Source organism: Peromyscus eremicus, chromosome 5 (genome assembly GCF_949786415.1).
Source record: "Peromyscus eremicus chromosome 5, PerEre_H2_v1, whole genome shotgun sequence".
In the NCBI taxonomy this organism is placed as follows: Eukaryota; Metazoa; Chordata; class Mammalia; order Rodentia; family Cricetidae; genus Peromyscus; species Peromyscus eremicus.
The window spans coordinates 40,550,820-40,565,695 of NC_081420.1; the positions used below are offsets into that span (position 1 = coordinate 40,550,820).

The 14,876-nt window shown below is 42.9% G+C and overlaps 1 protein-coding gene across 1 annotated transcript; it reads left to right on the forward strand.

Annotated features, from left to right (window-relative positions):
- Nucleotides 1-9,078: 9,078 nt before the first annotated feature.
- Nucleotides 9,079-11,294, forward strand: Nkapl (NFKB activating protein like). Its single transcript, XM_059263355.1, has one exon. It carries the CDS (start codon nt 9,146-9,148, stop codon nt 10,352-10,354), a length of 1,209 nt encoding a protein of 402 aa, XP_059119338.1. The 5' UTR covers nt 9,079-9,145; the 3' UTR covers nt 10,355-11,294.
- Nucleotides 11,295-14,876: the final 3,582 nt, after the last annotated feature.

Consider the following 14,876-nt stretch of genomic DNA (forward strand, 5'->3'; position numbering starts at 1 on the left):
ATTTTTTCAGTTGAGGTTCCATCTTCTTAGATGACTCTAGTTTTCTCAAGTTGGCAAAAACTAACTTCTGTGGATGTCCTTCTGAACGATGGGAATATGTGTTGCTCTCATTGGTTCATAATAAAAGCTGATTTGGCCTATAACCAGGCAGAACAAGGCTGGGCAGGAAAGCCAAAGGGAGATACAGGAAGAAGGGCAGAGTCCAGAGGGTTGAGAGCCAGATGGAGAATGAGCCAGACATACAAAATGGGATAGAGATAAAGGCTACGAGCCTGAGGTAGTACATGGATTAATAGAAATGGGTTAAGTTGTAAGAGGTAGTTAGTAATAAGTCTTAGCTAATAGCCAAGCATTTATAAGTAATATCAGCCTCTAGGAACTGGCGGTCAGGAGAGAACCGTCTGATTACAACTACCCAACATAGGTACTCTGGAAGGACTGTAAATGATCTTAACTACTGAGACATCTCTCCTGCCTCTCTATCATTTTTAAAGTCATCCTTTAGAACTTTATATTGAAATACCTGTACAGATGGATGAGCCAATACAATGTCTGAGATTTGTTGAAGCAGATATTTAGCAAAAAAGAAAGAAGGAAAGAAATAACACAAACATGGTAACTGTTGAAGCTGGGTGAGAGGCATATGGGGATGCATTGTAATGTCTCTGTAGACTTACAAAAACAAAGTTTCCACAGTTATTTTCTTTTTAATTAACTCTACTTTCCTTCATTAGTAAATAATTCAGCCCAAAAACTATTACATAGGTCTAAAAGAGATGGGAAAGGAGATGGCAGTTCAGCCCAGAGTGACATCCCATTCTGGCTTAACCTGTTGTGATATTAATCTTGTCAATTTGAGTGGATTCAGTGTGGGGGCCCACATATGACTCAGTTGGAATCTGGAGTCCATTCTGACTTATAAGTCAAAAGAGTTCAAGTTTGATTGCTCCATTCTCCTTGAGAGCTGTGAGAATGTCCTGATTAGCCCATGGGAAAGAACAAATTATCTAGCTAATGTGCAACCCTAGGCAGGCTGCTGGTGCTAGCAGGAGGCACATGATGAGATAAGGAAACTGCCTGTTCCTTGACTCCAAGGACAGAATAGGGATAAGGTTTTTTCTTAAGATAGAGTCTGACTGTCTGTGCTGGGCATTGTTCTACTTCAGCCTTTCAGTTGGTGTATACACAGGCTGTGAAATAAACTTGAGACTGTTCGGCTTTGACTGGCAGTCCTGCCAACTCTGTTCTGAATCCTTGTCTCTTCTTTAATCCGCACGCCTCTACCCAGCAACTCAGTTGACTCGTGGGAAGGCTCTGACAATTCAGAAAAACCTAGGGATTAACAAACACACGCCTTCTAGACTGTGGTCACAAAGGCTACAACCCTACAAGCAGTGTAGTGTCTTGATGGATTCATTATAAGATGATATAACTTGGGTGGAGGTAAAAAGTCGGAGGCAAAGCCTAACTGGAGAAAGTAGGTCTTGGTGGCTTTGCCCTCAGGGGCCATATCTTTCTCTGGCTCTCTCCCATATTCTTTTTCTTGGCTTCCTAGTTAGCTGACATGTGAAGAGCCCCAGCCTCATACGACTGCCATCATTCCTTCCCTGTCATGATGGACTGAAATCCACCTAAACCCATGAGACAAAATAAGTCTTTCTTCCCAAGCTGTTTCTGTTGGGGATATTGTCACAGTGTGACAAAATTAACTAATATACCAGTGTTATTAGTTAGTTTCTCATAGCTATGATAAATACCTGACAATAAGAAGCAACTTAAGGAAAGTGTATTTGGGCTCTCAGTTTAAGGGGACAGTCCATTCTGGCAGGAACATGACAGCAGAGACCGCATGAAGCTACTTGGTCATGTCTATATCTTGGCATATCAGGAAGCAGGGAGAGATAAATTCGGATGTCCATCTGCCTTTCTTCTATTTCTTATTTTATTTGGTCTAGGATTCCAGCCTATAGAATAGAGCCACCCACAATCACTGTGGTTCTTTTTCCCTCAGCCAGTCCTTTTGGGAAAAGCCAGTACAACAGACACATCCAAAGGTATCCTATATTGGGGACTAGGGGGGTCCAGCCCCTCGATAGTCCCCTACCAGGGTCCAGGAAGAATGTATAACTAGATGATAAATAATCTCTGATGAAAAGAAATGAGTCTATCTACACGAAACTCCTTAGTCCATACACTTTATTATTCTGTCAGTTCTCTCTACAAGCTTATACTCTGCTCTCATTTTTAGCTCCTTTCTTGCCCAATTTCTCTGTTGTCCCCTTTAGGCTCTATCTTAATTCCTTCATCTTAGTTCTGCCCCATCTAGGTTCTCATCCCTCTTGTTCTTTCCCATATCAGCTCCTCTCCCATCTCCTTCTCTCTCATCTTGTTCTTCCCCATCTGGCTCTTCCTCATCTTCCATCTTGTTCCTCTGGTACTCTCTTCTAGCCCTTCAATCTAGTTCTTCACATCTCAGTTTCTTCCTCTCAATTTATTACTCATCTAGTTCTTCCATTCTCTTTTTTCTTCTCCATCCCCTCATGCCCTGAAAGTCCTGGTATATATACATTTACAAGCAGTATTCCATAAGCAGTGTAAAGCCAGGCTTCCAGGGTCAAACGAAGGGGTGAGAAGAATCACATAGAGGGGCAATAACCGTTAATTATCATTTGATAATGATCATTATCATTATCACTTCCAAAGGGAAGTGACCAATGGGGAAATGAATTAACTAAAGGCTAAATTCGGGTAATATCTAAGAAGAGGGATCTTACATGCTCCACTATAGTCTTAAACGTGATTGGTAAAAAAAATGTTAAGAATCTATAAGTTGCTAGGTCAATGGGAGAAAATAAAACTGCCTTCTTTTTTCCTGTTCCTATCTGTCCAAGCTATCTGCCGTTTTTTCTGCAGGGTCGGGGAAAGTGTGTTCGGTCGCTAGGCAACCTGTGTACAGCTAGATGCCTTTGGTGATAGTTAAAGGGAGATCTGGAACTAGAGGTAAGGTTTAGGAAAGCAGGAAGTAAAGCTTAATTGGCACATCCGCCAGGCCTTCTTAAACAGGTAGTCCGGACACTTAAGTCTGTTCTTAGAGAGTGTAGAGGTATCTCTGATAAGGTAGTTTCCTCCATCTGGGGATGGACCTGGCCGGATGCTGCCAATGATGATAATTACAGGGAGGCTTGAACTGGGGTTCCGGCTGAGGATAGCTGTTAGCACACAGGTTATCTAAATATTCCTAGAAGTGGTTAGGTAAGGAGTTAGAGGTCCATAAAGTTAGTAAGGCTGTAAGAAGGGAGGGTCTGGGCTAAATTGTGTAAAGCTATTACTTAACATCCACATGACCTAGGCGGTGTCTCCTTGTGGAATTTACCTTAAATCAGGAGAGTTGCATGTGGGCTGTTATTACTACTAGTCCTTGAAAGTAGCTAAGGGAGATATCTGATTTAGAGAAAGACTTTCCTGAGGCTGTTCTCCAAATACCTGGAATGTGTATGTCCAGAGAGTGATCAGTCTACACTGTTAGCCCTTCTTGGGGAAAAGTCAATTGGGAAAACTATGAAGGCACACATGATTTTCATAACAGAAGACAGCTGATATATAACAAGCCAAGTAACACCAAAAACTCCTTGGGATTTGGCTTCCTCTGAAGAAATTCCTTGATCCCTCCAGGTAGTGACTTTGCCATAATCAACTGAGGTCTTATGATATATTCCTGCAACCTGCAGCAATCCTGAATTAGAACCACAAGTTATTTATTTCCTTGGGATAGGTGTGTGTACACATGCTTGAGCACATGTTCCTGGGTGTGGAGAGCACAAAAAAACCTTGGCATTTAGGCTCTGTTGGTCCAGAGCTCACCAAGTAGGCTGGGCTAGCTGGCCAGTAAGCCTCAGGGATCCAGCCATCTTCATCTCTGGAGATCAAACTCAAGTCCTCATCTTTCACAGCAAGCGCTTTGCTGACTGAGCCATGTAGACACCACACACACATACATGCATGCGCATGCTAATGTGGTTTTCTGCACAGTTGTAACCGCTGAACAGACATGTTACTGATTCAATGTTTTATCAACTTCATATTCTAAACATTATTCTATATCAGACTTTTTTCATTTTTATAAATAATTCTCACTAGCAAATATCTCAATTGAAATGTAAAACATTGCCTTTATAGATGTTTTGTGAGCAAGTATATTAAATTTGCATATTTAACATAATATATATTGTATAATAATATAATATATAGATGTTTTGTGTGCAAACATATTAAATTACATTAAATATATCTGTGAAAACAGTCTAATGCAATTTGGAAAGGACCTGAATTCCAGCTTGCCCTTGCCCTTGCTGTTAATTTGTTCATTAATTTGCTTGTTAGGAATTTCTTAATGAATACATATTGGGACAAACGGATATTAAGTGCCTGCTGATGTATGTAACACAGTCATATCACCAGCGTGATCAAGCAAGATTACCCTGATTTACATCACAAACCAGTCAGATAAATTTGTAGGAGATTTCACACAACAGTCAGCCTGGACTCTTCAAAGTTAGGAGAAGAAATGAAGTGGAGTCTTTTTGTTTGCAATAACTAAGTACCACAAACTGAGTGGCTTATAAACAACAGATATTTATTTCTCATGGTTCTGGAATCTGAGACACTGTAGGCCTTTTTCATTCTCAACTGAAGGCATCATCTAGCTACAGAAAGGGTGAGGCAGCTCTCTAAGACTTCTTTTATAACAGCACTGACTCCAATCATGAAGGCTAAGCCCTCGTACTAATAACTTCCAAAGGCCTCACCTCCTCACACCAACACATTTGGTGATAAGATTTCAACATATGAATTTGAAAGAACAAACATGCAAGCCATTTATGGAGGTACAGGCAGAGAAACTGTTATAGATTAAAGAGATTATATGTAACCCACAATCATTAAACGCATTTTCAATTGTTTTTTATTTTTACAGTTATTATTATTTTATGTGTATGGGTGTTTTTCCTACACGTATGTCTGTGTACCAAGTGAATACCTGGTGCCTGAGAGGTCAGTAGAGGGCATCAGAGTCCCTGGAACTGGAATTACAGACTAGTGTGAGCTACCAGGTGAGCGCTAGGAACTGAACTCAGGTCATCTGGAAGAGCAACCAGTGCTCTTATCCACTGAACCACCTTTCCAACCCCTGATTCCAGATTTAAAAAAAAAATTTTTTTATTTGAAGGATATTCTTAGAACAGATGTCCTGTCCCATTTCTATTCAGTTTCAACGTATTTTATTGTTTAAGAGTCCTAGTATCAGAGCTGTGTGGTGACATATGCTTATAATCCAAACACTTCAAAGGTAGAGGTTGGAAGATCAAGAGTTCAAGGCTAGCCTCGGCTACCTAGTGAGTTTGAAGTCACTCTGGGCTATGTGAGACTTTGTCTTGAAAAAATAAAAAACAGAGGGCTCAGCAGTTAAGGGCACTTGCTGCTCTTGCAGAGGACCTGAGTTGGTTCCCACATTGGGTAGCTCAAAACTGCCTGTAACTACAGTTATTGGGGGAGCCTCTACAGGCACTCACAGATGTTATACACTCACGCAGACACATACATAAATAAATAAAATCCTTTTTAAAAGACAAAACAACAACAGGTATCACTTCAGCAAAGCGTCATTCCTAAATTTTGACTTATCTTACTTTGGGAGTTTTTCAGCTGAGCTTGTTGTACCCAGAGTCCCCCAGAGACCACCAAGAGACCGAATCCGGTGCAAAAGCAAAGAGTCTCTGTATTATTACAAGTTAACTCGGGACTCTCCATCCATCGGACGCACAGCAGAGCAGGAGAGACCCTGAGTAGCAATGGGGCAGGATTTTTAAAGCAAGGGGGACTTGGGGGTCTATAGACTATGTAGGAACAGACTCAGGATTGGTTTATGCGAATGGCAATCATATTAGTAACTTGTAATTGGCTAGGGTTAGTTGGAGGTTATAGTTACCATTTTGGGGCAGGCCTGGACAAGTTCCAGGCTTTATCCTTGAGCTGCCATGGAAACTGGCCGGCCTAGCACTTACTGACTGTGGGGGCCAACTCAGGGGCCCAGGCTCTGTCCTTGACTCATGCACATAGCTCTAAGTTGGTGAGGAGTCCCAGACAGTAAACAATTGGCTGAACCTTGAGCAGTCAAAGTACGTGCAAAAAGGGAACTACTGCAAGGACTATGTCTTTTGTTCATGGCTTTCCCAGAAACTACTTGCTCAAGTCTCAGGAAACTGAAATTGAGGCCTGATCTCTGAGAGAAGACTGAGTAGCCTGTTATGGCGTCTGCTTGGTCCTTTCAAGCTCAGCCTGCTAGACTGCAATGATTGTTTGCATTTTCAGATTAGGGAATAATTATCTTACATGAAAGTTTGCCATTTCAGATTATAGGATGTAAAGTGGTCTCCAGAGGTAACTCCAAGTGAAGAAATTGTAAGGATTCTGTCCTTAATTACGTCATCAGCCTGCGAGGGCATCCCAGCCTAAAAAGCGGTTGGGCCCTCTGTGCATCCCTCTCTTTCCTTTCTGCTCCTTCCTTCCGTCTGGACCTCCTTCTTCTCTTCTCTTCTCTTCTCTTCTCTTCTCTTCTCTTCTCTCTCTCTCTCTCTCTCTCTCTCTCTCTCTCTCTCTCTCTCTCCCTCTCTCCCTCTCTCCCTCTCTCTCTCCCCCTCTCCCCCTCTCCCCCCCACCAATAAAGCTCTAAAAAGTTAACCATGGCTGTGATTCTTCCAATCAGCACTCTCCTCTGCCGGCATGGCCGCCGTGGTTGGTGGCCAGCCAAGAGGAGCAGCGCGCCGGTTAACCAACAGAAATGTCCTTAAATAAAGAGGAACCTTCCAGACTAATGTGTCTAATGTATCTCTGGAGCAGAAGTCTGTGAACCTAAGTAAAACAAGACTCTGGAATTACCTATTTACTTATTTATTTTCTATTATCAGAAACTTAAGCTCAAACTTTGGTTCTAAAAGTAATCTGGGTTTTGCTTCCAATAGCGACAAACAGGATTGTTTGCTGAGTCACCAGCCACTGAGCCTTTGGCTATGTGAACACCAGGCATACTCCACCGCTACTAAGCAACACTCCCAACGCTCTTACTGTTTGATGCAAGATCTCATCAAGTTGCCGTAAGACCCTGAACCAGCCATCCTCTTCCCTCAGTTTCCTTGGTTGCTAGGATTGTAGACCTGCAACACCAGGCAGCTGACAAGAAAAAGTGGAGGCAGAAATGAAAGTGGCACGGTGAGCCACATGGCAGTAAAACACAAAAATCCGAGAAATGAGATGGATGTGACACAGAGTTCCAATCCACTGGGAAAGACTCAACTACCCAAATTTAGATTAAAATCAAATGAATTTATTCTTCCCGGTAGCAGGAAGGACAACTGCCTTATAATCAAATCAAGAGCCATAGATGGCTAGGGGAAGCATATTTAAGGTGGGCATTATAATTATCTCCCTTCGATGGGACCCACAGCTGCATGGGAAATTGCTCTGCTCCTCTTAGCTGTCTCTCACTTCCGCTCCACAGGGATTGAGAAAACTGCACGGTCCCTTTCCCACTGGGGTAAGCGGGTTTACGGAAGCCAAGGCAAGCAGTTATCTCACAGCATGCTCACCATTCTTTCATTCTTTTTTTTTTTTTTTTTTTTTTTTTTTTTTGGTTTTTTGAGACAGGGTTTCTCTGTGTAGCTTTGCGCCTTTCCTGGAACTCACTTGGTAGCCCAGGCTGGCCTCGAACTCACAGAGATCCGCCTGGCTCTGCCTCCCGAGTGCTGGGATTAAAGGCGTGCGCCACCACCGCCACCACCGCCCGGCCATTCTTTCATTCTTATCTCACGGCAGTAACATCTTTCTGGGGAGGACACAGGCCTCTAGGAGCCCATGGGAATTTTAGATCAACAACTATTAAGGAGGTGACTGGTACAGAGTTAAATGTTCTTAGCCATCACCAGTGTGGTGATGAAAACTTATATCTTAGTGCTTGAGTGGTGGAAACAGGAAGACCAGAAGTTCAAGATCATCTTCTCTGCCTAGCAAGCTCCAAGCCAACTGGGGCTGCATATGCTCCACTTACTAATAATAGAAAATAGGCAGGCGGTGGTGGTGCACTCCTTTAATCCCAGCACTCGAGAAGCAGAGGCAGGTGGATCTCTGTGAACTCGAGGCCAACCTGGTCTACAAAGTGAGTTCCAGGACAGCCAGAGCTACACAAAGAAACCATATCTCAAAAAAAAAAAAAAAAAAAAGAATAGTGTTATGCCCAGATCACAAGGACCCCCCAAAAGACCACCACAGAGACCGAATCCCACATGTAAAAGTGAAGAGCCTTTATTCTCTTCAAGCTCAGAGCTTGGTCCCTCTGTCTGCCCAATGCAGTGGTGACAGCAGAGAGCCCTGAACCCAGGCAGGGTGGGGTTTTTATCATAGCAGTGGCTGGGGTGAGGGGGATTTCCAGGGTTCACGACCCTGATTGCCTGACAATTGTCTAGGGGTAGCTGTAAAACAAAAACAGGTGTGTGCTAAACTCAGGGGCATCTGGCCACCTTATCTAATGCTTGGAATGTTTGGGATGTCAGGTACTTCCTCATCCCTGGGTGGATCCCTGGGTGGTGTCAGCTTAAGGCTTTTCCTGGATCTGGGTGTTGCCTGCCAGTAAGCCTGTCACAGAAGCTGTGTCTGGACCCCTAAGCCTGTCATGGTGGCTGTGTGGTCAAGCTGTTTTGGTGGCCCCTCCACAATAGAAAATACATACATACATGCATACATACATACATACATACATACATACACACATACATACATACATACAGCAGATGGACTCATTAATTCCTTTTGTTACCCTGGGGGCTCAATGGAGGGTACGTAAATCATGAAAAGTGGAAATGGGTTAGTGTCCATCTCCCAGAGGCGGAAAAGGGCTCCACTTCCGCTTCCGTCAAAGGCTCTGCGCCTAGGAACCGACCAGGACCCCGCTGGACCACAGGGCGGAACTGCGTCCCTTGGCAGCCCGCCTGGCCGGTCCCAGTGCGCCCGCGTGGGTGGCGGTGGCGTGGGTGGTAGTCACGCTCTCCGTGATGTGGTTTCCGTAGTAACCGCGCTGCTGGCGGTTTGAGGTCGGCCCATGTCGCCTGTGTTTCGATCCCGCCCTAATGAGGACACTCTGGGCTCTCAGAAAGGCCGCCGTGGCTCGGGCAGCCCACCGTCGGTGTCCCAGACTCGACGATCCCCTCGGGCAGGCGGTGTCGGCCTCGCCCTCGGCGGGTGCGAGGGGCTCGGGCCTCCGCGGGGTCCAGAGGGGCCCTGCCCAGCGCACGCCGTCAGCCGCCCCCGGGCTGGAGAGCGGCCGCCGCCGCCAGGGGTCTGCACGTTTGCCCCTTCGTCCTCCCCTTCCATCTGTGGCGGGTACCGCTACCACCACTATGCGGGAGACCGTTTGCGGGCCGAGGACCAGGAGAAGGAAAAGGAGGAGAGCTATAGGCAGAGGAGGCTGAAGGAAAGAGAGAGGATTGGAGAGCTGGGGGCGCCCGAGGTGTGGGGGCTGTCACCCAAGTTTCCTGAGCCAGATTCCGATGAACATACACCAGCTGAAGAAGAGGAGGTGAAGAATCTGAAGAGCAGCAGTTCAGATTTCGCCACGGAAGAAAAAAGGACAAAGACCGGTCACTCGACAAAGAGAAAAAGGAAGAAAAGGCCCTCCAAAAGGAAACATAGGAAGTATTGTGATAACGACAGCAATTCAGACTCTGACGTTTATTCTAGCTCTGGTGGTGATAAACACAAAGCTAAAGCCAGGAGGAAAGAGAAGAAAAAGAAACACCGGGCGAAACAACTCAAGAAGAGGAGGAGGACTGAAAAGGAGGAATACGGTGACGTAAGGTGCAAAGCTCTAGAAAGGGAATTGCCAGAAGACGCGTGGATGGAGCAGTCGATGAGTGCAGATGCCATGGACTTAATAGGCCCAGAAGCACCTGTGATACATACCTCTCAAGATGAGAAACCTTTGAATTATGGCCACGCTCTGCTTCCAGGTGAAGGTGCAGCCATGGCTGAATATGTAAAGGCTGGAAAGCGTATCCCACGAAGGGGTGAAATTGGGTTGACGAGTGAAGAGATTGCCTCGTTTGAATGTTCAGGTTACGTCATGAGTGGTAGCCGGCATCGCCGGATGGAGGCTGTGCGGCTGCGCAAAGAGAACCAGATCTACAGTGCGGATGAGAAAAGAGCCCTTGCATCCTTTAACCAGGAAGAGAGGCGGAAGAGAGAGAACAAGATCCTAGCCAGCTTTCGAGAAATGGTGTACAGAAAGACAAAAGGGAAAGATGACAAGTGAGAACTTGTTCGTTGCAATGCAGGACTTTTAATAACAAAGGTTTTGTAAGACCAAAATAACAATAAATGACTTTACCATTTACCAGTGATATTGTACTTACTGTGTTACTAAGTACCCTAGAAAAACACTTTTTGAGATGTCATTAGAAATTTTTACAAACGTTGCAGGAAATGAGTAAAAAGATGAATGTCACTCCAGTCCCTGATTTACACGCCCCCCACCCCAAGAGCAAAGTGTCTTCTGTATTCTTCCATGGTTTTGTGCATATACAAGGTATCTTGCTACTAAATGGGAGTGTGCCCCACCCTCATCTGCTACTGTGATTTTAGCCCCCTAGAAAGAAGATTTTACCCTTTGGAGTCATTTGTCCCAGGAGGATAAAAAGAACTTGGGCACAATAATACCCAAGAAGGCAACCATTTGGATCTATTTGATTCAATGGACTGTGTTCTGCTGGCTGTAGTTAACAGACTTGGTTAAAGACTACGGTTTATAACTGAAAAGCCTGGGAAACTATGTTTCCAGCATAATGTTAATAGAACTTGGGACTTTTCTCTATCTTCCTTTTCCATGGCTCATTTTCTTTAGAGTGGTTTCCCTTATAGAAAAAAAGAGCTGCCAACTCTCTTGAAAGAATATTTCTTTTGAAGGAGTTGGACATTTTCTTACTTTGATACAATGCTATTTCTTCATAGTACGAAAGTAACACCATCAACTGCGGTACATTGTAAAATTAAGATAGTATTGCTCTAAATCTGACCCTATGCCACTTTTCCTCTGCTCCCACTTATTGCCAATGGGAAGATCATGGTTTGGGCCAAAATGGGATGCATATAAGCAAATTACAGTGGTATACAAGGCTAATGATAACAATATCCTGGTAATCTGTTAATATGTACTGTTGCTGAAATTATTGATATAATAGAACTTTCATAATCACTTTTTAAAAGTTATGTGTTCGTAAATTCTGAACATCAGAGCCTAGTTTAGTCTGAAAATAGATACAACAATATGTATATTGTGTTTATCTTTCATAAATTCTGAACATCAGAGCCTAGTTTAGTCTGAAAATAGATACAAAAATATGTATATTGTGTTTATCTGCAATCACTAGCAAGTTGAGGTAATTTCTTCCAGTAGCAGTACCTGAGTCATTTCTTCTCTGTGTATATTACTAAATGTTACTGAAAGTTTTATCCATTATTAATTTAAGACAATCATATTGAAGTAAGTTGCTTCACAGTAGTTTAAGATGTCATATTCATTTCCATATTTTTGTGTATTTCTCATATGTTTCTTCACGGAGTTCTTCTAGTGAAGTACTTAGAGCCATCTTTATGTGAAGCGTTTTAAAACAGGATCTGCTGAGACACTCTGGGTTTTCTGCAAGTTCTTCATTAACTACAGTTACCTCCCATGATAGAAGAGAGAAGAGCTCACTGGCAGCCTTCACATTTTCCAAAGCACCATCTTTTTAAGTCACGTCCCAACTTCCGGTAGACTATAGTAAGCATCTCCCAAAGATTGCTCTGCAGGACTACCTATTCCCACCATTTTAATACCATTTTTGTTTTCCATTTGTTTCGTCACAGTGAGAGGAAGTGTGTATCTTGTGTAGTTTCCCAAGGGTCCCACCCTCAGCTACCAGCACCCAGTGAGCACACCATAGGCTGTGTAGTCCATGCTTCTTACCACAGTGCCACATTTGTATGGCTTCTGAGATCACTGCCAGGAAAGAATATTTCTGACTTGGTATCCTTAACAATACTTTGCCTTAGTTGGATTAGTGTAGATAACATATCTGCTTAAAATAAGTACTGTTGCCTGATGAACAGAATAGCTTACCCTGGGGTCAGTATGGAGGCTACATAGGAGGACATGACTATCTTAAAATGCCATGTTGGACAGGGAAGATAGACAGCCAACAAATGCCTGCTGCAGTTCTGAATTTTAAAATGTGTGTGTTCATAACATGTGCTGGTAGTTTTCAAAGAAAAGCTTGATTTTATCAGCCAAATCCTGATTGAAATGGATGCAGGGTTTATCCATAAATCAATATAGAAAAGCTTGAAAGATCCAAGGTGCTGAAGTCTTCCAAAGAGTAGATTAGGACCACCTAGAAGGAAAAAACACTAATGGAGATGCAAGGAATGAGATGCTTGCAAAGCATGTGAAGGAAGACCTTAGAGTGATCTGCACTTAAGATCTACAATAAGGCTTTTGTTGTCCTTGGGATGATGATATTTACTGACCCCGATATCTCAGCACTACCCAAACTAACTCATCTCATTTGAGAAACTTCCTTTACAAGGCTCAAAACACTAGTAAGCCCCATAGAATTGACAGCATGGAGAGAGTTCCAGAATGTGGAAGGACAGTATGGTATGGAAGGACACCTTCATTCAGTGTTGTAACTTGCTCCAGGCTGCCCCAAAGGAGGTTGAGGGAAATTAGTGAAAGCTGTGCACATTCCATTTATGGAAACTTTACCTCACTATTCACAGGAGTGAACACTTTCTTTTTTCACTTAACAGTAAATAATGGAAATGTTTTATATCAATAAATATGAATCTAATTTTAAATGATTTTGTAATTTCCATTGTATGTAAGAGTTTCTAGACATGTGGGACTCTTCAGACTTAATGTCAAGAGAAGTGAACTCAAGCTAACAAGACATGTTGGTTCGTGACATGGGTATGAGGAGAGCACTGGAGGAAAGTCAGCAGGCTCGTAAGGCAAGGGCAAGGATGGTGGAGGCTTTCAGAAGTGGGTTATGGTCGCTCCTTTTCATCAGCTGTGAGCACCAACCTTGAAAGGTATTTTTTCTGTACAGATATTTATTGGGTAAAGAGGAAAATAGTGCTTTGTATGTTGTAAGTACTGTAGATAAATCTGTAAGTTAGCCTTAGCCACTGCCACCATGGAGTTTATGATCAACTGGGGTCAAACTGGAAAAGGTTAATTACAAATTGCAGCACACTATGAAAAAAATATAAGGCTAGAAATCTAAGAAATTGGCTTCCCTGGGACAGTTATTAGTGAAAATCTAAATGACACATTTAATCTCCATACTTTTGATCTTTATGTTAGGGGATACTGCAATGGTGCTTTCTGGGAAGATTGACAGACCAACATCACCACCAGCACTGTACTTTTTGAAAAGCTTTATGTCTTTGTTTTTCTGGTCAATGAAAGTGGCTTTTCACTGTTAATTTTATTTTCCCTCTTCAAGAGTAAGGTAAAGCATCTTTTTCAGTATTTCTGATTTTGTAGTTCTTTTCATGTAAAGTATTCACACTAATGTTTGGCTGATTTATTTGGGGAATGTTGGACTTCTTATTCATCATAAAAGCTCATCAAGTAATAAAAAGTTAACTTTTTATCAACTGTCTTGCAAATGTATCTGTCACTTTTCTTTTTATTTGGTTTTCTAATTTTTGTCTTTCTCGCTTGAGAAAATGAACCAACTGAGCAACTACCGATTCTACGTGTGTACAACCTACTCACCATGGGATGTCGCCATCATAGAGGGACCAGGCTAGTAAATCTGCCTTCAAAGAAGTGTGAAATTTGGTTATACACGTTTGCCTCAGGGGACTATGATATAAACAGAGAAGAGCTTTTTCTTTGAAGTGATTTTTTGAGGGATTATGTAATTGTGGGTTGTAGAATAAAAATAAGACAAAATGTCTAACATTTTGATAAATCACTAGAATCACACACACCTTCCATGAGGCAGGGTTTTGTTATATAGCCCAGGCTTACCTGGAGTCTTGAGCTCACTCTATAGCCCAAGCTTGTAACCAGAGGCTTTTCTCTGTCCTGCCCCGTCCTGCAGCCATTTCCAAATAATCACTCAGAGGCTCATGTGAATTGTAAATGCTTGGCTGATGGCTCAGGCTTATTACTAGCTAGCTCTTACATTTAACTTAACCCATTTATATTAATTTATGTATCTCCACATTGCCTGTGGCTTACCAGTTCTTTCACATCTTGCTTCTTGGGCAGCTTGCAGCATCTGCTCTGGCTCTGCCCTTCTTCACCTACATCTTCAGTTCGAATGTTCTGCCTTGCCATTGGCCAAACAGCTTCATTTATTAACCAAGGAGAGCAACAAGTATTCACAGCATACAGAAAGACATCCCACACCATATGTAGGCAGAAGTTTCTGTCTTGCCATCAACTCCCAAATACCCAGCAACTGCTTCCCAAATTACCACACAGAGGCTTATATAAATTATAAATGTTCAGCTGGTAGCTCAGGCTTATTACTAATGAGCTTTTGCACTTAAATTAACCCATAATTCTTATCTATGTTTAGCCACGTAGCTTGGTACCTTTGTACCTTGGTACAGCATTCTCATCTTGCTTCCTCTGTGTCTGGCTGGTGACTCTCTGACTCTGCCCTCCTTCTTCCCATCAGTTTGGCTTTCCCACCTAACTTCCTGTCCAGCTACCAGCCAATCAACATTTTATTAAACCAATTCAAGTGACAAATCTTTACAGAATACAAGAGGGTTAA